This window comes from Pipistrellus hanaki, assembly GCF_964339955.1.
Source record: "Pipistrellus hanaki genome assembly, chromosome: 3".
NCBI classification, from domain to species: Eukaryota; Metazoa; Chordata; class Mammalia; order Chiroptera; family Vespertilionidae; genus Pipistrellus; species Pipistrellus hanaki.
The window spans coordinates 77,986,876-78,011,081 of NC_140505.1; the positions used below are offsets into that span (position 1 = coordinate 77,986,876).

The 24,206-nt window shown below is 36.1% G+C and overlaps 3 protein-coding genes, 1 long non-coding RNA gene and 1 pseudogene across 10 annotated transcripts in view; 1 reads left to right on the top strand and 4 right to left on the bottom strand.

Moving 5' to 3' along the window:
• Positions 1–24,206, bottom strand: part of LOC311620254 — a 387,779-nt gene that overhangs the window by 217,563 nt on the left and 146,010 nt on the right. The gene's annotated exons all lie outside the window — the stretch shown is intronic.
• The window catches only part of RB1 (RB transcriptional corepressor 1), a 154,054-nt gene that overhangs the window by 89,343 nt on the left and 40,505 nt on the right, over positions 1–24,206 (top strand). The window lies entirely within an intron of this gene.
• RCBTB2 (RCC1 and BTB domain containing protein 2) overlaps positions 1–24,206 on the bottom strand; it is a 108,180-nt gene that overhangs the window by 3,858 nt on the left and 80,116 nt on the right. The window lies entirely within an intron of this gene.
• On the bottom strand, positions 1,935–2,686 carry LOC311618568 (small ribosomal subunit protein eS8-like; annotated as a pseudogene). Its single transcript has one exon. The product of its transcript is annotated as a small ribosomal subunit protein eS8-like (transcript).
• On the bottom strand, positions 22,093–24,167 carry LPAR6 (lysophosphatidic acid receptor 6). The gene has a single exon (XM_084876985.1). It carries the CDS (start codon positions 23,287–23,289, stop codon positions 22,255–22,257), a length of 1,035 nt encoding a protein of 344 aa, XP_084733111.1. The 5' UTR covers positions 23,290–24,167; the 3' UTR covers positions 22,093–22,254.

Sequence of the window (24,206 nt, forward strand, 5' to 3'; positions counted from 1 at the left end):
AGTTGTATGTGGAAACCGTGGCAGGAAATTAAGGAAATGTCTGTCCATTTAGCAGCTTAAAAAAATAAATAAAATAGAGCTGAGGTAATTTGCTGAGGGGTGGGTGTATGAGTGGGGCTGTAACCAGACAATGGGTCTGAGCTGCCTGTCACTTCTTGAGCCAATTTAGCAGAGACAGGTTGAATCATATACAAGCATTTATTCCCATAATCCAGGCAGTATGGGAGAGCAGCAGGTCATCCACAAAAATCTGCTTTGCCCCCAACATAAGCCAGCTGCTTATATAGGGTAGGAGGATGAAGATTACATGGGGAAGTAGGCAAAAGGGGTAAGAATAGGTATACAAAATGGGCAGTTTACAAGTAATTCAGGCTGGGTTTGCAAAGGTCTACAAGTATGCAAATAGCTCATGGTTTGCAAAGGGCTAGGGGTTTGCAAAGGGCTGGTGCCTCTGTTTTCTGCAACAAGGTTGTTAACCTTTCCATGATAATAGGCAGCTCCTGGATATGGAGGATGGGCCGAATTTCCAGGTGAGCTCCAGGTCCCACATGCAACTCCCAGCCAGATTAGAATGTGCCTTCTTTAATGAGAACAAAACATTCATGGTTAACAGCGCATGATTAATATTTCTTATTATTATAGCTGTTCCCCAGTATTCTATTTCTGCCCCTAGTAGGGTGAGGAGTATGAAGTGGTATAATCAGAAATTTGAGAAGTGTGGACACAATTTGAAATTGTTGCTAAGGAGAACAATAGAGCTGATGGTGAAAGATAAGAGGATTGCACTGAAGGCAGTTTTGAGAGTAGAAATTCTAACTTTGTAGTGCCACCCCAACTCTGTGTTGTGGAATTATTTTTTTGGCAGCCTGTTGTAAGAATTAGAAAAAGATGAACAACTAGATTGAACCAGAATATTGTGGTTTGGCTAAGCAGATGCAATAGAATGATTAATGGGACATGTAAGATGAGGAAGTTGATTAGAGTGAAACCAAAATGTGGTTGTTGAGCCCCAGTTTGTTGTCTCATCAAATCGAAGAGTAAAGTTGCAGACAAAACCAGTTAACGGAACTAAAGTTTATTGAATAAAGCCATCCTGGAAAAGGTGCAACTGGAGTTCCAGGAGCAGGTGTCCAGAGCTCCCTTTCCATGTTACAGTTGGGTGTTAGTATTAGTCCATGTGGAGAACCCCACATACGCATAAACCACGTGGGGCAGAAGTTGAGCTTCCCAACCACAGGAACATCAGGAAGCTGTTGTGGCTAGGGGAAGGAGAGGGTGAGAGGAAGTGCATGCCTTTTAATTTAGGGGGTAGATACGGCCTTGCTAGCTCCTAATTGGACTTTTCAAAGAATTCTGCCTTAATAACATTCTTGGGATTACTTATACACCTCACTTCTTGTTATTGGTTATCTGTAAGCTGCCAATCTTAGCAACATTCATACATTTTTAAAGCTCATGTCTTCCACACTCACCCTTCCCCACTCAGTTTGGGTTCCTTAGTAACTTCCAGGGTTTATTATCCTCCAAATCCACACCCCCCCCACCCCCCCGCGTGGTCCCAGTCCCTATCTATCTAGCTTTCCTCTTCTCTTCAAGACAGTGATCAGCAAACTCCTTAGTCAACAGAGCCAAATATCAACAGTACAGCAATTGAAATTTCTTTTGAGAGCCAAAACCCTACTACTGCACATGGGCCATGAAGTTTCAACCCCACTGTAGGTGTGCACCCGCATGTGGTATGTTGTGGAAGTGCCAAAATGTGGCTAGCGAACCGCAGTTTGCTGACCACTGCCTCAAGATTCTAACTAAAATGTTAAGATTTGGAGTTTTAGCTATAATATAGGAAATAGGAGATTGCTGAAGAAGAGATTTTTATTTTTATTTTTTAAAATAAACATCTTTATGACATGAGCTAAGATAGGAGGGAAGAGGATTTATTTGTCTTTCTGGGCCTTGTTTGTCCTCAAATAGAACTCCAGCTGCTTGCCCTCGAACACATAGCCATCTGCTTAGCCACACTGGCCTGGTCTTAAAATGCTGCATGCAAGAAGCTCGCCCTGCTGGAACTGCTCCTCAAGAAGACTGCTGATTTTGGCATTCGTTTTTCCTTCCATCATATTTCTTCTGAATTTTCTTTGATTGTTTTTTTGTACAAAATCTCTTCCTCTCCAGGAATCAGCTTGGCCCCCTTCTTGCAGCCCAAGGGCAGTGCATACACTGTTGGTATGGAGTGCTGTCAAAAAGCACAATGCAGTTCTTTACTAGGGTCTTAGCTCGGACCAGCTCGTTGTTGGATGCATTGTAGACAACATCAATAATTCTTGTTTTGCGCATACAACACTCTGACCCCAGGAGAAGTTGCCCATGTCCAACCTCAAGGCTCGGTACTTCTTTTTGCCTCAGTGCACTCAGACTGTGTGTAGGCAACGGGGTCCGATCTTAGTGTTGGCAGCAGAGCGTCCCAGCTCATATTTTCGCTTCTTGTGGTAGGGCTTTCTTTTTATTGACTTAGAGAGTTGGAAATAAGGATAGAGAGAGAGAAACATAGATGAAAGAAACATTTATTGGCTGCCTCCTGCACGCCCCCTTCTGGGGATTGAGCTACAATCGAGGCATTTGCCCTGACCAGGAATCAAATCTGTGACCTCTTGATTCATGGGTCCATGCTCAACCACTGATCCACACCAGCTGGGTTTCTGTCTTACTTTAAAAAAAATCTCTCTCACAATACCTAGTCCATTGTCTTATATATGGAATTTGGGTGCATAAACAATTAGAATTGTAATGTCTTCTTGATGAATTTAATCCTTAATCATTACAAAATGAATTTCTTTACTCCTAATATTCTTTGCTCTAAAAATTACTTTGTCTGATATTAGTAAAACCACTACATATTCTTTTCATCAATATTAGCATAGCATAGCTTTCCCATTCATTTTTTTAAATCTACTTTTGTCTTTATACTTAAAGTAGGTTTCTTATCGACAGCATGTAGTTGGGTCTTGCTTTGTTAATCCAGTCTGACAATCCCTGTTTTTTTTTTAATTAAGGGATGCTTACAACATTTACATTTAATGTTGTTATTGCTTTGGCTATGTGTAAATTTTCTGTCTTACTACTTGTTTTGCATTTGTTTCATCTCTTCTTTCTCCTTTTTTTTTCTGCCTTCTTCTTGATTGAATATTTTTTATTCCATTTTATCTTCTCTGTAGGCTTACTATATACTTATTTGTTTTGTTTTATTTTGTAATTGGCTGTTTTATGATTTATAATATACATCTTTACCTTCCATTAGTTTATAGTATTATATTATCCCACTTGACATATATTATAAGAACCTTGGAAGAGTATATTTCCATTTCCCTTTTCCCAACCTTTGTCCTGCCACAACCTTTGTGTCATATGTTTTACCTCAACATAACTTATAAGCCCTACAATATGTTACTTTTGCTTTAAAACATCAGTTACCTTTCAAAAGAGAGTAAAAGAAGTATTTTTAGTTACCCACGTATTTACCATTCAAGTGCTCTTCATCCCTTGTGTAGATCCAATTCCATCTGGTATGTATTATTTTCTGTGATAAATGTTTTCAGCTGTTTAATGTCCAAATATCTTTATATCACTTCTGTTTTTGATAGATAATTTGCTGAATATAGAATTTTAGGTTCACAGTTTTTTTTTCTTTACTTAAAAAATGTTGCTCTACTCTTTTCTGCTTGCATTGTTTCTAATGAAATTTGCCTTTTATTAATTTCTCTGTAGGTAATGGGACTCTTCTTTCAGCCTGCTTTTATGATATTCTCTTTATCACTGGTTTAAGGTGGTTTCATTATGATATATCTTGGTTTACTTTTCTTCAGGTTTCTTTTGCTTGGAGTTCTGCTTTATTATGTAGGCTTTTAGATTACATCAGATTTGGAAATTTTGGCTATTATTTTCTTAAAATATTTTTATTGACTCATCCACACCTTCCTTCAGGGATTCCAATCATACATGAATTAGGTCACTTGAAGTTGTCCCATACCTCACTTATACTGTGTTCTTTTTTTTCTCTCCAGATGTTAATTTCCTTTGTTTTATTTTGAATAGTTTATATATCTAAGTCTTCAAGTTCACTAATTTTTTCTTTTTGAAAAAATTTTAACATATTTTTATTGATTTCAGAGAGGAAGGGAGAGAGACATAGAAATATCAATGATTAGAAAGAGTTATCATCAGCTGTCTTCTGTACACCCCGTACTGGGGATCGAGCCCACAACTTGGGTATGTGCTCTGAATGGGAATAGAACTGTAACCTCCCAGTTCATAAGTTGATGCTCAACCACTGAGCACACCAGCCAGACATTAATTTTTTCTTCTAAAATGTGTAATCTTCTTATCCCAGTCACTGTATTTTTGATCTTAGACACTATGTTTTTATCTCTAGAAGTTTGAGTCTTGTATTTCTTCCATGTCTCTAACATGTTTGTGCTTTTCTTTACCTTCTTGAACATATAGAACATAGCCAATAATAACTTTTAAAATCCCTATCTACTAATTCTAACACTTACGTCTTTTTTAAGTTTTTTTCTATTAACTGATATTTCTCCTTTTTTAGGGTGTTATTTTTTTATACTCTTTTGTCTGCCAGACATTGTGAATTTTACCTTTTTGGTTCCTAGATATTTTCATATTCCTTTCACTATTCTTTTTTTTTTTTTTTTTTTTAATATATTTTATTGATTTTTTTACAGAGAGGAAGGGAGAGAGCTAGAGAGCTAGAAACGTCGATGAGAGAGAAACATCGACCAGCTGCCTCTTGCACACCCCCTACTGGGGATGTGCCCGCAACCAATGTACATGCCCTTGTCCGGAATCGAACCTGGGACCTTTCAGTCCGCAGACTGACGCTCTACCGCTGAGCCAAACCGGCTTCGGCTCCTTTCACTATTCTTGAGCTGTGTTTTGGCGCACAATTTAGTGACTTAGAAATAGTGTGATTTTTTAAGGCTTTTGCTGGTGGTGTTTTTAGATAAAGCCAGAGCACTCTTTAATCTATGACTAATTTCCCCCACTATTGAGGCAGTGTTCTTCTGAGTTCTCTTCCTGAGGTTCCACACATTGCAAGGTATTCCATTCTGGCTGGTGGAAATGAGAACCCTTCCTGGCCCTTTGTCAGCTCCTGCAATGGCTCTGCTTCTTCCAGTGGCTCTTTCCCTGGCTTTGGGTAGTTCCCTCAAGTGAATGCACTGGTCTGTATTCAGCTGAAGACATAAGAGTCACCCTCTGCAAAACCCTGCAGCTCTCTTGCTTCACCTCTCTATCTGGTAGTCTATCCAGCTAATTTTAGCTGTCGTCGTGGCTTCCTTGAATTCTCAACTCTGTTTCCTCAACCAGGGAGACCATTAAGCTCTATTTCAGCTCGTCCTGCTTGCATTGTAGCCCTGGAACTCTCTCCAGAGAGTGGGGGTTTACCATTTGTTTTTCTCTCTCAGGGATTACTGTCCTATTGTTCAGTGTCTGAAAACTATTGTTTCATGTATATTGTCTAATTTTGTAGTTGTTTAAGACAAATTAGTCTCTGCCCTTTCATAATGGCTGGAAGAGTTATATGTAGTATTTAATGATTCATAAAGTATTTATAAACATATTAGGTATCATTTCTGTTTTCCTATATTAAATGGATTCTATCTTCCGAATAATACTGTTTCAGAGGGCTACTTACTATATGAAAAGCATAGCTAGAAGTACTAATTATTAATTATTTTCTTGTATTAAGTTTTAAAAGTCATAAGAAACTTGACTCTCCTTTAAATGTTGTCAAATGTATCTGACTCATTAAATTGGATTCTGTCATACTATTTTCCTCTAGTCACCAAACATTAGCAAGTTTCTTCATTCAGTTACACAAATACTTGGCCAAAACACTTTTATATAACAAAGGATTAAAAATATTTATTTTTTATTACTTTTCCAAATTTTAAATAAAGACCTGTTTTATACATCACTACAGTTGTAATGAATAGCTTTTTTTTTTCTTTTTTACAAACTCATAAAAAATATTTTAAGCTTCTTTGGTGTTCTTTTGAAATGTCAAACTTGACAGGAAGTGAACACAAAAGGGAGAAAAGCCTGTGGCTTTAAAAAAGCCCCAGAGGATATCTGTTGTATATTTGTGTGGTAGATAATTAACCTCTGGTGCACTTTGCACAAAGGTTTTAGTATTTACCATTAGACATTGTTTTTAAAGAATGTTACATATTGCTAAGAGCTGTGTTTCAGGAAGGTGGGTGAATTGTAAGGTAATGATTAAGCCATATTTAAAACTTTTTCAAAATCTGGGTAAGTGCAATGAAGTAATATGATGCTATATACTATGTTTATACAACTATGCTTCTATAATGAAAAATGTTTTATGTTGCGTTTTTAAAAGCTCTCCATGAGTTATATAAAACAACCATGTATTTCCTTTTTTGCCGGCAAGAGGAAACATTTTAATTTTTAAAAACTGATTATTTTTTAAAATATAGGTATGACTTTAACCTTTCCTCTGACCAATGTGTTCCTAATTTCTTGCCCTTAACTCTCACAGCTAACCTAGTACCTTCTCAAGTGACTTAGAGACTTGATTTCACCATTCAAAACTGAAATTATTTGATTTTATTCTAAATACAACTTTGCTTTCCAATATGTATATTTTTACATTACTTTTCAAGTCATCCAGGATTGAATACAGAACATTTTTTCCCACCTTTATACTTAGGAACAGAGTTTTGTAATTAAAAAACAAAACAACAGCAACAAAAAACTTTATCATGTCTCTTAGGTTTATTTTATTATTTTAAAAATCTATCCCTTCTTCTGAAATCAATAGAAATATGTATATTAATATATATATATATATATATATATATATATATATATATATTTATATATATATTTATCATGTAGTTCTAGGCTGTGGCTTGAGATTTAGCATTTCTAACAAGCTCGTAGATTATCTCATGGTGCTAGCCTATGGACCACTCTTTAGAGTAGGGGTGTCGAACTCAATCAGAGAAGGGGCCAAAATCTAAAATCCAGCCTAAATCGCGGGCCGAATGGTTTACTGAACAGTCATAAACTGACAATGTCATAAACTGACAGCGGAGTGCAGTGATGAGAGCGCGGTGCGGGCCACATTGCAAGTCCTGGCGGGCTGGATTTGGCCCGCGGGCCTTGTGTTTGACACATGTGCTTTAGAGTAACCAGTTTCTGGGTGATTGTAAATGCCTTACATTGTGGGGCTTTAATATTAAATATTCTGTTGGCCCTTTACACTAACTCTGCAAAGTAGAAGGTATAGGTATGATTCCAGCTTTGCATATGAGAAGAGAGAAATACAGAATACCTATAAAGTACTCCTGTCATTGTATCACCTTATTTCTGTTAAGTCATTCACACTGTTTTTATTACCACTATAACATCTAGTATAGCATGTGGGACAGTATAAAAGACAACAATATAAATAGTAAGTTGATTTTTATTCTAAGTGAAAAAATATGCATGTATTTTATATCTTGAGTAGCAAGGTAAGTATTTTGCCTAAGAGCCTATTAGTGATAGGAAGGGGAACAAGTGCCATTTGTTAACCAGCTCCTTTTTGCAGTGAACACAGTGGGTATAATGTATTTCTCAAGAAGAAAAGATTAAAAAAAGAGCAAACTGTATTTTAAATGGAAGTACTAATGTACATATATATTTCATTCATACAACTTTCAGAAGTGAGATTTTAACACAAGTATTTTTAGAATATTTAGAATTGGTAAAATTGGGTATTTGTATCCTCTTTCAAGGAGATTGAAGGGAGACATGAGAATGAAATGAAATGGAAAACAAGGTCTCTTTCCATAGGTTGAAATGTTAAAACTGAGCTTTCTCTCAGTTTTTAATGAAAGATTCCAGCTATACCTAAATTCTTCTATAAGGAAAAAAAAAATACATAAAGCCTGAGAAGTGAAAATAAAGGAAGGCAATATCTACTAATTTAGAATCAAAATATTGATATGCAGAGAAGTACAAACAAGATAAGGATAAGAACTTAGTTCACAGAAATATTCACTGAAATGTGAAGAGATGATTGCTTTTTAAAGGACTAAGACTATATGCTCAATTAAATAAGATAACTGTAACTTCAGAATTATTAAGGATCAGTGACGCCATAGTGACTTTTATGTGGTTCCTCATATATTAAGAAAACAAACAGAAAATCCAAAGAAACTGAGATAGTTGTTATGAATTAATCACTTGTCTTGTATTAACTAGTTACGTTGAGTTCTTCATCCAGATCTATTTATGGTTTTAAACATAAAATCTTCCCCAGGTCTAAACCTTTGCTTCCGTGCCTTCTTGTCTTGAACCCCATGTGGTCCCTCAGTATATTCTTTTGTTTAAGCACTTATCTCCTTCTTTAATCTTTAGAACACTCTGACACATGCGAAATCCCTAGAGTTCACTGTGAAGAAGTATTTATGACTTGTCCATTCATGTCTCCCAACCGTCTTCCCCTTTGTCCATATTATACATTTTCCTTGTTCATGAATTGGCACTGGGATTAAAGACATTCAGGAATGGGGGAAAAAATCCAACTCAGAAATGTCCCTTAGGTAGCTCATAGAAACTTGCTTTAAGAAGCAATGGTTGAAAAAGCTATCACTGGTGTACTGTTTGGAATTCTTCCTGGTCATCATACAGACCAGCATAAGAATGATTCTTGATTATGCATATGACATTTCAATGTAGAAATCATAATAATTAATATTTTTGCAGGTGTGCTGTTATAGGCACTGTTAAAAGTGCTGAAATGGGTTAACTTACTTACTTTACACAACCGTGTGAAATTTATGCTATCATTATTACCATTTCACAGATGAAACTGAGGCACGGAGAAATTGAGAAAGTTTCCCATGTTCACAAAGCTAAGTCGGTGGCAAAGCCAGAATTTTAACTCAGGCTATTGAGGCTGCTCTTAATCTTTGTGCTGCCTCTTGGGGTGTTTGTTAATTGACTGTTGGGTATATGCACTGTTGGGATTAGTTTCTTTATTCGTTATTTTCTCTGTGTTTCTATCTTTCTCTTTATGTCATGATGCTGTAGAGAAGGAGCCTGGGCTTTAGCGTCACCAGGCCTCATTTAATCTTCACAGAAGTAAAGCAAATTCTAAATTGCTAACTCTATTTTAAAGATAAGGAAAGCTGAGGTTCAAAGGTATAATTCTGAACAAGTTATGTCTCTGTATCTCAGGCTTTTTCTGTAAAATGAGGATAATAATACTTTTTAGAGTTATAGGATTAAGTGAACGTTTATGAGAATGGTACAGTTTAGAAACATCTCAATTGTTAGTTCCCTTCACTTCATCCCTTTTCCTCTACTGTACAGAGATTTTAAAAAAAGCCGAAGCCGGTTTGGCTCAGGGGTAGAGCGTCAGTCTGTGGACTGAAAGGTCCCAGTTTCGATTCTGGTCAAGGGCATGTACATTGGTTGCGGGCACATCCACAGTAAGGGGTGTGCAAGAGGCAGCTGGTCGATGTTTCTCTCTCATCGACGTTTCTAGCTCTCTATCTCTCTCTCTTCCTCTCTGTAAAAAATCAATAAAATATATTTAAAAAAAAATTAAAAAAAAATAGAGAAGTGAGAATACACTTAAATGGTATTGAATCTGTTTACCCCAGCTTATTCTAAGTATGTAGAACTGTTTTCTTTTCCTGAGATGTCCCTCTCACATTGCTCCTTCAAAATGGGAAAGTTTCATGAAATAAAAGGTGTCATTGAACTCCAGCACTGTTAAATGTGGGCAGTGTTCACTGTTCCACTGTAGTTGGAACTTGTTATATTGTTTTAGTTATGAATCATCTCAGTAATTACTCCAGGTCAGTGTTTATTCATTTTTCAAGTACAAAAAAGAAGGGAGATAGCAATTATGGAAGAATAGCTCAGATATATTCCTTGTATTTAACCAGTGGGAATGGAAGCACTTATACTCTGGTTCAGATCATTATGTTAGATAATTACTTGAATATAGTCCTAGAATTTCCAGTCTCTAAACTTATGATCACATCACAACTGTGATAATGAGGAAGCGTTCTTTTTTTTTTTTTTTTTTAAAGTATATTTTATTGATTTTTTTTTTTTTTTTTTACAGAAAGGAAGGGAGAGAGAGAGAGAGCTAGAAACATTGATAAGAGAGAAACATTGATCAGCTGCCTCCTGCACACCTCCTACTGGGGATGTGCCCACAACCAAGGTACATGGCCTTGACCAGAATCGAACCTGGGATCTTTCAGTTCGCAGGCTGATGCTCTATCCAATGAGCCAAACTGGTTAGGGTGAGGAAGGGTTCTTGAACCTGGATTTACAACAGGAGAAGTATCTTATGAGATATCTATTCTGATTAATGTAGTTTTAAAAATTTCTTCAGAAAAATAAGAAGCTGTTATTTGGTGAGTTTAGTAAAATTTTTAGAAGCACTTTAGTGCAATTATTTTTAAATTACCTAAGTTCATTTTCTTTAATTATAACATAGAACCAACTTTATTTTTTACATTTATTTTTTGCAAATATTTATGGGCTTCTTTTTAAATCTCTGAACTGTCACAACCTAGTTTTAAAATACACATGAAAGTTAGGTGTGTTTAACAATTTGCATATTGGTTCTTAATATTTTCTACTATTGCCAGAAATTACCAAATATCAAAAGCATTTTTGGTGTCTTCCTGTAAGTGCTAGATTTAGAATATAAGGAAATGTAGATCAGGAAACAGCTGGATTTGATTCTTTTTTAAAGAAATCTTTCCTATCTTTGGTAAGTTTCAGTGTTTCTTTCAGTAAATATAATTTCACTTATACATGTCCTTTTCTATTTTTTAATACATGTCCATTTTTTCCCCCTTGAGTAGCTAAGATTATTGAATTACATGTGTTTTGGTCTAACAAAGTCTTATGGGACCACAACACAAAGTATAGCAATTTTTGCCTAGCCATTTTGAAACCAGTTATTTTGATCACCAACAAAAATTACGTATGGGGTATATAGTCCAAAAGGTATAATTTTTTAATGCAATGTTTTAAGTAACATCCTATATATTGTAATAAAAGGCTAATATGCAAATTGTCCCCACAGGCAGGAGTTTGACCAACCTAGAGTTAGACATGCACTGACTACCATTTTTTTTTTTAAAAGAAAACTAACTTTAAAATTATGTTCATAATATAAGAATTTCCTTTGTTGTTGTTGTTTTTCTGTCTGGGATTTGCTTTGTTTTGATGAAAGGCATGCTATTTTTTAAGATCAGTAAAAGGTTTATGTATTATAATTTTTTTAATGTAACTTAGATGTGTAGTTTCTTTGATATATAGAATATTTTTGGTTCAGAATAGTAAAGTGACAACATATCTTTACCTCTTTTCCTTCCCCAAACCCTAGAGAAGTTACAGAAAAGAAAAAAAACAACACATGGATTAAAATCCAGCAGTACTGAGACTCTGAAGTGGTATAACTATGGAATTTGAGGGATTGATTCAATATTGAGAATCTAAAGGAAATGAGGAGTCTATTGATGGATACAGCAAAGTAGAGAACACTTCAGCTCTGAGCACACCCAGGAAAGGGCTCTAGTGGGAGTGGGAGTCAGTCTCCAAGGCCAGAGCGGCAGGTACAGAGAGTGCGGCTGTAATCAGGAGAGTTTTCTAGGGGCCAGTGACTCTCAAACTTCAGCATTTATCAAAAGCACCAAAGGCCTTGTTAAAACCCAGTCAAAACTTCTGGGGCCAACCCTGAGCTTTCTGGGGGAGAGTCTAGAATGTGCATTTCCAGCGTGTGCCCAGGTGATGCTGATATGCTAATCTGGCACCTACATTTGACAATTGTAGATTTGGGAACTATTGGTGCATGAAACACCTGGGCCAGTCCCCCACTCAACACTGTGCCAGCCTATAATAATTAGGAAAATATGGCTCCTTCCATGCTAAAGAATTGGAAAAAGACGCCCCTCAGGATACATGTGGCTTAGGCTTGGTATACAGAGTTTAGGCTGAAGCCTTGTGTCCTTGTGCAGTTCACAAACTATACAAAAATATGCCTGATCCCAATCGAACTTTTGCATACGTGCACAAAGGGATAAGGCTTTCTGCTGTGCCTGCAAAAGAAGCAGAATAGAAATTAAAGTAAATCCAGATTTCTATCACAGACTTGAAGAGAAAAAAATAGAAAAAAAGAAAGGTAATTCTGCTTAAGAAGGAAATGCCACAGATTGTTGCACTGTTAAGTTTATTGCCCTTATTTTGATATTTTGGGACACCTCACTTCAATATCTATTTATTCATCCTCAAAAGAAAGACCAGAAAAAAATGGAGGAGAGAAAATAATGATTAAAAAACATATCAGGAGAAAAAATTTCAAAGCTATTGAAAGCCAGAATACCAGATGGAAAGGACTATAATACCAAGCAGGATGAATGAATGGACATATCTAGTTGAGAATTCAAAATTTCAAAAGTGACCTAACTGGTTTGGCTTAGTGGAGTGTCGCATGCAGATTGAAAGATCCCAGGTTTGATTCCAGTCAAGGGCATGTACCTTGGTTGTGGGCACATCCCCAGTAGGAGGTGTGCAGGAGCAGCTGATTGATGTTTCTCTCTCATCAAGTTTTCTAATTCTCTATCCCTCTCTCTTCCTCTCTGTAAAAAATCAATAAGATATATATTTTTAAAAATTTCAAAAGTAATGATAAAATTAACATCTTTTAAAGAGAACAAGAAAGTTATTTGCAGGGAAATAAGATCCAGATCAGCATCAGTTTTTATTTAGAATTATTTATCTGACCCACACTGTCAAATATGAAGGTTAAATGAAACAATTTTCAGGCATGCAAGGAATGAGGAAGTTTATCTCTTGACTACCCTTTATGAAATAGAATTTCTAGAGAATATGCTTTTGCAAAATAAAAAAGAAACCCAAGAGAGGAGATATCACAGAATCTAAAAAAAGAGAGTGAAACTGTCTAAAAGAATACAAAGATTAAAAAAATGGGAAAAATCATAGGATTCACCAGGCCTAGAAAATAATTGTTCCAAAAGAGAAGTCAGTTCCATAAAGGTCTTCATGAACAAAGTGGTTTCTTTTGACAGTGTATCACCTCGTCTAAATGGTAAACAGATATAATTTTAAACAGTTACAGTTTAAAATTTAAAAATCAAGTAATAAGAGTTATGGTGATGACTGCAGGAACTGAATTCTTGTATGAGAGTAATATTGGTAAAAGAAAATTTGCCTTTTTACCTTGGGCTTTGGAAGAATTAATTAAAAGAACCATAGGTTTGGTAAAACAAAAGGCAAACTTTGTGTGTAGGTATAGGACATTTATTTATTAGACTATGCTGATAAAGACGCAGAGTAAATACTATATAAATAAATAGATATTAGTTTTTTAAAATTAATATTTTATCTGGCAGGAAAGTAATATATACTACCCTGTTTCCCCGAAAATAAGACAGTGTCTTATATTATTTTTTTTCTCCCAAAGTTGCGCTAGGTCTTATTTTCGGAGGATGTCTTATTTTCGGGAAACACGGTAGTAATTTGCTTTTAACTCTAAGCTCCTTCCTTCCAATCTTTACGCCCACTATTTCAATCCTATAGGTATGTTAGGTGCTGTAGAGAACACAAATAAATACAAAGCATAATCCCTTTCTTCAAGGAGCTTCCGGTATCTAGCAAGGAAGATAAAACATAGCCCAGGCAAAAAAATGAAACAAACAAAACAAATAAACAAAAACTAACAAAGGTGTTAAAGGAATACAAAATAAGTAACATAGACAGTGTTATCAAGGTTTTGTTTAGGAGTTGAACTATGCCTTAGAGCACATATGTCAAACACAAGGCCCGCGGGCCAAATCCAGCCCGTCAGGCCTTGCAATGTGGCCCGCACCGCGCTGTCATCACTGCACTCCGCTGTCAGTTTATGACATTGTCAGTTTATGACTGTTCAGTAAACCATTCGGCCCACGATTTAGGCTGGATTTTAGATTTTGGCCCCTTCTCTGATTGAGTTCGACACCCCTACTAGAGGATGAAAAGGGAAGAGGAGCAAAGTGAGCTTTGTTGACTGGGATAGGGAGAGGAGTGAGTAGTGTGCTATGTACCTAAATGTCTAGAGTCAAGAAAGTGAGAGTTGTGACCACAGGACAAGTAACAGACATCCTGGAGTAGAGGTTTCTTGTTTGACAAGAGAAAATAAAATATCTGGTAGGTTGAGGTCAGATTTTGATGAAATTTGAACTTTGAAGCTGGACTTTTCCTTTTAGGCAATGGATAATCTGGCAGCTTTTAAAACTGGACATTAATCAGTACAAGGTGATTTCATTGGTGAACCTACTTGAACTGTCTTACATGAGTTGAAAGAAAGAAAGTAGGAAGCAGGCTGAGTGAAGGAGTGATTGCAGTAGTCCCAATATAACATTGCTACGTGGTGAAAAATGGTTACCAAAAAAAAGGAATGTATGAAAATTATAACTAACAAGAATGAGAAACTAGGATATAAGGCGTGACATGGACCTTACATAACATCTAGTTTAAAACCCATAGTTAAAGATGCATAGGTCAATATGAAAAGGTTAAATGACTTAAGTTATATTACTTTGTAGCAAAGCCCTGACTAGAACTCATGTCCATCCTATATAATAAAAGCCTAATTAATATGCTAAGTGTCCAGTAGTCCATTCAACCAATCAAAGTGTATTATGCTAATGACATACTAAGGTTGCTCAACCACTCATTGTGCATGCACCGACCACCAGAGGGCAGACACTCCAACGGATAGGTTAGCTTGCTACTTGGATCAGGCTGATCGGGACTGAGTGAGACCGGCTGGACATGCCCTGGTGCCCTCCCACAGTCCCTCCCCAGCTGGTCAACCTTCCACATCCCTTCCCTATCCTGATCGTGCACCCGTAGGGTCCCTCTGCCTAGCCTGCACCCTCTCACAATCTGGAACTCCTCAGGGGATGTCAGAGAGCAGATCTGGGCCCAAACCCACAGGCTAGGCCAAGGGACCCCACTGGTGCACAAATTTGTGTGCTGGGCCTCTAGTCTTTTAATAGAACTTTAAGGTTTATTCATTCAGCAGATAATTATCAAGACCTAATAAAGATGGATATATAGGGTTTTACTTTTTATTTTTATTTCTTATCATTGTTGGCTTTAATTTTTTAACTATGTAAGACAGGAGGTGTCACACACAGACCACATGCCAACCATCTGTTTTTATAAGTCATTTTATTGGAACACAGCCACATTGTTTATGTATTATTCATGGCTGCTTTTGTACTACAATGCAGAATTGAGAAATTGCAATAGGATGATATATCCTACAGGCCTAAAATATTTTCTATCTGATCCTTAAAGATAATGTTTTCTAATTCCTGATGTACAGCATTAGCATGATTCCCAAAGTTTTATACTCAATTGAGAGTTATTTCTTTCAGTATTCCTTCTGTGCCATATCCCACAGCCTTATTTTGTGGTTTATTGATTTTATGTTTCTTTTAGTAAAAATGAGTAGATATATGTATGTTTTCTTGTTTTGTCTTTTTCTTACACAAAGTTAGCATACTATGTGTGTTCTTTTTTGCTTTGCTTTTTCATTTAACCATACTTTCTGGGTATCAGTTCTTGGAGAGCTTTCTCATTCTTTCTTATGGCTGCACTAGAGGCCCGATGCATGAAATTCATGCAAGGGGCTCAGTCCTCGCAGCCCTGGCTACTCCGCTGGCCCTCCCAGCCCCAGCTTCATCCAGAAGGTCATCTGGAAGGATGTCCAGAAGGTCGTTTGGCTGTCTGGTCTAATTAGCACATTAGCTCTTTATTGTATAGGATAACAGTACAATGCGCATATGTGCTACAATTTATTTTATGCTTAGACAAAACATCTTGGTAGTTTCCTATATATATATATATATATATATATATATATATATATATATATATATATATATATATATGTGTGTGTGTGTGTGTGTGTGTGTGTGTGTGTGTGTGTGTATATACATATATATATATATGTATATATTTAATATATTTTATTGATTTTTTACAGAGAGGAAGGGGGAGAGAGAGTTAGAAATATTGATGAGAGAGAGTCGTTGGTCAGCTGCCTCTTGCATGTCCCCTACTGGGATGTGCCCGCAACCAAGGTACATGCCCTTAACCGGAATCGAACCTGGGACCCTTCAGTCTGCAGGCTGACGCTCTATCCACTGAGCCAAACTGGTTTTGACTAGTTTCCAATATTTTACCATTTCAAATAACTCTGCACCTTGTACATATGTATTTTTATATTATTTAAAGTGTGTGCTCAGGGTAAATACCAAAAAGTGAGAATGCTAGGTTAAAGGGTAAGTGTGTGCTTCTGTGTGTGTGTGTGTGTGTGTGTGTGTGTGTGTGTGTATGTGTTAGATATTGCTAAATTCTCAGCCATAAGGATTATAACATTTTGTATTCCTACCAGAAATGTATGAATGAACTAGTTTCTCCACAAGGGCTACTGGCTTAATTGTGCTAAGTAATTACATTAAAATATCCTTCCCAGTCCCGGCCAATATAGTTCATTCAATTTGGATGGGCATCTCTCTTGTATCAAAAAATTGCAGGTTCAATTCCCAGTCAGGGAACATGCCTGGATTGCAGGGTCAGTCCCAGGGAGGGGCTGTGCAGGAGGCAGCCAACTGATTTTTCACTCTAACGTCTATGTGTGTTTCTCTTCCTCTTCCTTCCTCTCTAAAAATCAATAAAAAATATTTTTTAAAAAGTCCTTTCCATCTATCATCACCATCATTTCAAAAAATGTTCATCTTAATAAGAAAGGATATAATCAAAATAAAGAATAAGAACAGCTCTTTTAATTTAAATTGCATAAATATACCTCTTATTGTGATACTTTTTTACTTTTTGCTGAAGACAAATGCATCTCTTCCCTGTAATCAGAGGGATCTTTTTAGAACTTTAAACCTGATCATGTTTCTGCTTTTACTTGAAATCCTTCAGGACTTTCTACAATTCTTCAGATCTTAACATGGCTTTATCGTGGCCTATAGGTACATGCATGATCTCAGCCTTACATCTCCAGCTACTTCGGCTTTGTTTTCATCCTTTTAGTCCAGGGGTCCTCAAACTTTTTAAAGTGGGGGCCAGATCACGGTCCCTCAGAGAGCTGGAGGGCCGGACTATATGAACTACTAATTCCTACTGTAACACCTTGGCTGCGCTCACTGCCCAAAAAACCTGGCGGGCCGGATCAGACTCCTCTGCGGGCCGCATGTGGCCCGCGGGCCGTAGTTTGAAGACCCCTGTAAGTTGTCAGCAAACTCATTAGTCAACAAAGCCAAATATCAATAGTACAACGATTGAAATTTCTTTTGAGGTTCATATTTTTTAAACTTAAACTATATAGGTAGGTTCATTGTTGTTAATTTAATTAGGGTACTCCTAAGCTGGCCTTTGCTAAGAACTCAAGGGGCCAAAGAGCCGCATGTGGCTCTCGAGCTGCAGTTTGCCGGCCACTGCTTTCAGTATACCAAGTTCTCTCTCACAGGGCCTTTGCATGTGCTACTACTTCCCTTAAAGAAATAGACATGTCCAAAACTCATAAAACTAAAACCACACAAAAAAAAACAAGTTCTTATCCTGGCTTTACTTTAACTTGTTACGTGACCCTGTGCAAGTTATTTACCCTTTTAGTTTCCTCAGCCTAAGTAGGTGAGGTAGTTGTTTCAGGCGACTTCTAGGCTCTTTCAGTTCTAAATGGTGAGTTTATTAGAAGCCGTTTGGATAGTAAGATAACAGAACTCAGCACATTCACCCTGTAGGTATTAACTGTAAGTTGGCTGTGAGTATATTATACATGTTTTTTATTCATAATATTTACTTAAACAATATTTTAAAAAATTACTTGAATGAATTTATATAAGTAAAACAGGTTTTGAATTTGAAAACTAATTATTAAATTCATTAGTTGTCTCTACTTCTGGGGCCCTGTCTTTTGGATTCTGTTTTTGCCACTGCCATTGCACAAAGTGCTGAAAGAAATACTTTTGAACCCTGGTAAGCAGTTATTTAAGTAATTATTTTTGAGAGAGGGAAGAAAGAGAAAGGCTTGGTAGAGAAGTTTGCCTGGAGTTAATTTTGTGTTATCTTATTATCCAGATCTATTGCCCTATTTAAATGATATTTTTTGTACTTTTATAAAATTGTCAAAAATGCATAGCAGACATCAGGTAAAAATGATGAGAAAGATAAAATAGAAATTTGAGAATTTCTATTTGAATGGTTTTAGGAGTATGTATATATTATGTTTTAGAATTAGTGGTTTTAGGATTATGATTGGTGGAAAATTTTGCTAATTAAATATTGATGGTCATTAAATATTTGGGTTGATTTATATATGTTCTGTGTCCTTAGGTCTGTCCACTAGTCCTTTTAAATTTGGAACTTATTTCTTAGAATTCATATTAAAAATAGATAAATTTGGTTCTCAGGCCAGCTGAAAGAGTTTTTTTAAAAAACATTTTGCCTTCAGACTACCTTCATGTACTAATAAGCACTGTTTATAAAATTTTCTATATAAAAATTCACAACTGAAAAAACAACCACACTAGGTCACATCTTCCTTCCTTTGTGACATCAGGTTAGATTGGCATGTAGGCACTAAAGTGGTTTGGATGCTGGGAGGTAGTAAAGATTCTGCTAGGCAATAGTAACTTAATATATTGACAAAAGACCAGGTAAGCTGGTTCACCAGGGGTCCAGAATTGCAGGACCAAAAACCTATTGCTTCTGTCTCTTGCTAGCTACATACCAATCATAAATTAAATGTTACTCAGTTGGGGAGATGAAGTTTGCTAATGTTCCATTTTGTATTTTCTATTCCTCAACTGAGGGACTAATTTTTTTAAATACCAATATCTATAATTAGGATTTATACCTCAAATTTGCTTTTAGAATATAATATAGAATATAAAGTCAGAACTCCTTGATAAAATAGTATCTTCAGTTTCTTTAAATTTTCTGTTGGCTATATTATGTACAATGCATATATTTTCATACATTCTTTTGATAAACTAGTTACTTGTATTTTCTCAGAAAAGATAATTTATATGTTTAGAACCAATCATTAGGAGTCTGGAAAGCTGTTTTTCATAACTCAGAAATGTTCTCATCTTACTTCTGTTCCTTTGAAGGGCATTAATGTGGAAAGGAAGATTAGTTAAATAATCTTTTATAAAAATGTTGAAAACAGTGGGCATCATTTTTGGGGGGAAGGAGGAGCTTGGTACTGTCACTTTAAGGAAATAAAAAGTAAATTCTCAGTTTTATTAATGTAAGTTTTCTGGATAAAGGAGAAACAAAAGGAATATATAATTTACCTTAAAGTGCAACTCTAACGAAGGAAAATAACTGTGATACTTCTATCCTGTAAGTAAGGTTTGCCCACAATTTGAAGTTCTAAATGTGAAAACTAATTCTTATTATGTTATGTATTTCTTTGTAAAGAATCTTACAAAACTTTAGATTCATCTTTCTGTTGACAAGAGGGCAACAAAAATTTCATCACTGAGTCCAGTAATAACTTTCTGATATCTATTTGCTTGTGTTTTTTGTTGTTTTCTTTTAATCCTCAACTGAGGACACATTTTGACTGATTTCTTAGAGTGGGAGGAAAACAGGGAAAGAAACTTCTGTTGGCTGCCTCCTGTATCCGCCTTGACCAAGAATAGAACTCGAAAGCCTAGTCAGAAATTGACCCCACAATCTTTTGTTGCATGGGATGATGCTCCAACTAACTGAGCCACCTGACCACGGCTAATTGATTGTATTTTAAAGTAATAGCTATGCTTTGAGATCTTATTATCTTGCTCACAGATTTTTAATCTAAGGAAAGTTCTAAGAAATCTGTTAACAAACTACCTCCTATTTCCTCCACATCAGTAAGTTATTACTTGCTTTTCAACTAAAAACTATACAGGGTGGGGTAAAAATAGGTTTACAGTTGTTTGTATGAAAAATAATCCAATAATTACTACTAATAATCTCTATATATAAAGCCTAAGTGACCATGAGGACTGGACGACTGATCGCCATGATGACGCACTGACCACGGGGGCAGACGCTCAATGCAGGAGCTTCCCCCTGATGGTCAGTGCGCTCCCACAGCCAGCCTCCTATGACCAGCCAACCGCCCGCAGACTCTTCCCGCCTCTCCCCTCCCTGCCCCCAGCCGGCTGGCCCTGATCAGCCCTGGTGACCCGGATCACTGGCCAGGCTAAGGTACCCCACCTATGCACGAATTCATGCACCAAGCCTCTAGTACAAGAATAAACGCTGTTTCCTGCACTCACAGCTGTAAACCTGTTTTTGCCCCACCCTCTATATTTAATGCTAAATGTGTTTGTTTTCCAAAGCATGATCAAATAAAGGTATACTTTGGAGTCAATTAAAGAAAACATGTTTATAACATGTATCTCTCTTTTGGGCTATAAAAGACCAAGCTTAATTTCTTCACTAGTTGTTTTGTTTGTTTAAGAATTTGTTTTCCTTCTAAAGCAGGGGTGAGGAACTTTTCTGCCAAGGGCCATTTCGATATTTATAACATTATTCAGGGACCCTACAAAATTAGCAACTTAAAATTAACCTGCTATATTTGGTCAAATATTTAATTAACTCACCGGCCCAAATGATTTCTTGGGCTTTGTTGTGCCGATATTCCCCACCCTGATCTGAAGGAAACCATGGTTCCCTAAAGAAAATTCCCTTCTTCCCTGTTATTTTATTGAAAATTAGTTTGTTTCTCTAGCAAATGATTATTATTCCTCTGAAATCATTGCATCACAAATCCAAAGAAGAGCAAAAATCAAATTAAAATCTTAAGAGTATTTGTCCAATGTTGAAAGAGGAAGATGTAAAAATCAGATAGGTTGAACGCTGAATTGAAATTAATTACGTGCCTTTTTATTTTCAAATAAAAATATTTTTTGGTTTAGTTAACTTTGGAGAACTGCTTGAATTTGAAAGTAAAGATATGTTGGGAAAAGAAACAGTTTAGTGTAGTTGGTGCATTATATCTAAATTATAGCTCAAAGCAGTACTTTTTTTATATTTAGTGAAATGAAAATGTAATTATATTTAGTTATTTGGCCCTTTAGTTTTACTTCTTTTTATGTAAGGAACTATGCCCTTACTTCATGAATTATTTTGACATACAGTAACATTTTAACAATTTGAAATAATATTTTTAGCTATTCTTTATTTGGCTTTAAATGATCAAAAGTTGATTATTTTCTAAGTGCCAAATACTGTATTTTACTGTCTTATTATTTATAATGCTTCACTAATCTAAAATACTTAAAATACAAGTCATTTAGTGTGACATAAATATACCTTGAAAATATACCTTCAGTAGAATTTTATTTTTTAAACATTTATTTAGCAAAATAGCATTTAATTAGTTTTCTCGTCAATTTTTGTGGCATATAACGTTTTGAAATTGGGTGCCAGTAAAGCCAGAAAATGGATCAAATAGTAATTTTAAAGCATACTGTACTTATAGTTAGATAGCATCTGCTTTTTATGAATTGCATGCACATACAAAATCCTTAATGTTATCTTTAAGTGTAAATGCTCAAGATCCCCAAATAGTATCTGTTGTTCTACATAAGTCATTTTTAGCTACTTTTTGAAAAAATACTCCAAAAACTCTTATTTTAAATTACTCTCTGTTTTCATTTATGTTATTATAGTATAAGAAACATGATTAGTAGTTTCAATTTAGATGAAACTGAAATTAGATATGTTGAATAAAATATCACTTAAAACATTTAATATTTGTAAATCACTTAGTATAAAATTACTAAAAACTTCAAAGACAGTACAGATGCTCACCACATGATTTAAATCATAATCACTTTTAGACTTTGAACAACTTTTTAAGGGATTTTTTTTTTAATGAAGAGTAAGGTACAAATCAAAAAATGACTAAGAAAAATAAATTGGAGTGTATACAAGAATAGAATACATTTGAATGCTTAACACATTGAATACAACTTTTATTTTAATACTAAAACCTTTAAAATGTCCACATGCTCGTTTTCTTTTTGAGGTGAAGAAAGAGTTGTTCAAGAAAACTTTTCACAGTTGAAGGAACTTGGAGGTTCTGTCCCAGGGAAGGTCCAGTGGTTTTATTCAGGCAGCTTATATTGTAGATTCACTGTCAAATATCTTAGTTTTTGAGGCTTCTAGGTTATGATGAATAAAGTTTTCTGTGCCTTGAGCTTCAGAGGATCTTGAGTCATTTCTCCTAGTAGACCAGTTTTTCATTTTTATTGAATTCTGAATTGTGTCTGATGTGAAGTAGTAAACTATTGGGTCAAAGCAGCAGTTTGAAACAGCAATGCAGAGAGTGATCGGGTACATGGTCCTCACTGCTGCCACTGCTGAGCAGTTCACAAATGTCTGTGTTCTCATAAGAGAATACAAAATAAGGTTGATGTTATAAGGCACAAAACAGAAACAAAATATGACCAAATGTACAAAAATCATTCTTAAAACTTTAGTTTTGTTTATTTTACTTCTACTCAGTGTAACAGGTTTATTTAAAGTTCTTAGCACCATACTAGAACAAGTTACATTTAAAATTAGAGGAATAAAGAATCCCACTATTTCAATGAAAATTACAATCCGTGAGAGATAAGTTTTCCATGTGGCATCAGGAAAATTTTCAAAGCAGGCTTCTGAGGTATTGTTACCCCGAGAGTGGGTAGACTGAAAAAAAACTGCTGGTGCACTTCCTCCCATCACAGTTAGCCACACAGCGACGCAAACGATTTTTGCATTTCGTTTGGTTCTCAGAGTCTTTGACTGAAATGGGTAGACAATTGCCAGAAATCGGTCTACACTAATGCAGGTTAAGAACAGAATGCTTCCATACATGTTGGTATAAAACAGCATCACTGAAATTTTACAAAGTAAATCTCCAAATGGCCAATTCCGTGTGGCAAAGTAAAAAATCCTGAAGGGTAGAGTAAAAACGAAAAGCAAGTCTGACATTGCCAAGTTAATCATATACGTTGTAGTTTCGTTTCGCACTTTGAGGGTACAAATGAAAATGTATATGGCAACACAGTTGGCTATTAACCCGAGCACAAACACCATACTAAACATGCACCCGTACAGAGTGTACTTAAAGGAGTCATCGTAGAAGCATTGCGAGCTGTTATTGCTTACCATTCTAAAGGCTCGGTCAGCTCGCTGTGCTCAAGTCCTTTGGCCGGCAGCAGGCTCCTTTGGTATTCAGATTTTGACCGCTTAAAGAAACCCCAGTATATCTGCAAATTCTTCAGATCTTTGGGTGGTCTTCTCAGTATTTCCTTTCTCTCCAGAATCTTCGAAAGAAACATGAAATTTGTTACTGTAAAGCTTGCACTTGGTTCCTCAACAGGAAAATAGTCTCATTTTCCAGTGTCCAGAAAATCTTTGAATCCAGGGCTTGTTAACCAATGAGCAACCTTTAAACAATGTAGTCAGTGAAGCCAATCCATTGGGCGATAGATGGTAAAGAAACGCTGTTTTCAAAGACGAAATAAATCCACTTGTCTGGTACACTTGTATTTCCGTGGTCTGGATGATACTGCAAAATTCAAGTTTCTTTGTGCTCCAGAATGTTTAAGCTAAAGTTAGCAATTTTATTTTTTGTCTTTCAATGCAGACTTTCAGAGACTTAAACATTCCCAGTTTGGTCTCATTTACTTCTTGCTTTTTAAAACGAAGTTTTCCTTTTTGTTATTCCAATAGTGGATCCCAAGTGGTGGTAAACAGAAGAGTCTTTTAAATGCTCCTGAATAAATTCCTAGCGTGTTAGCGCTTGCCGAACCAGGTCTTTTTCTCTGTTGCCAGCTGTATTGTGCGATGGACTTTCTCTGAAGGGAAAAATAAAGGCTTGCTAGGTTTGTCATATGACATCACAGGAAGAAGGGGCTGGGCTTGGACAAAGAAAGGTCCCAGCCCAGTTTGTTTGCAGTTCTTTAATCTGGAAATGTGTCTGCAGAGGATATACCTGGGAGGCTTGTCACCGTTTAGCTGAGTCGGCTGGTTGTTAACTCTTTGCGTGCAGAAATACCTTCTGGGAGGATGACCAGCTCTGGGGT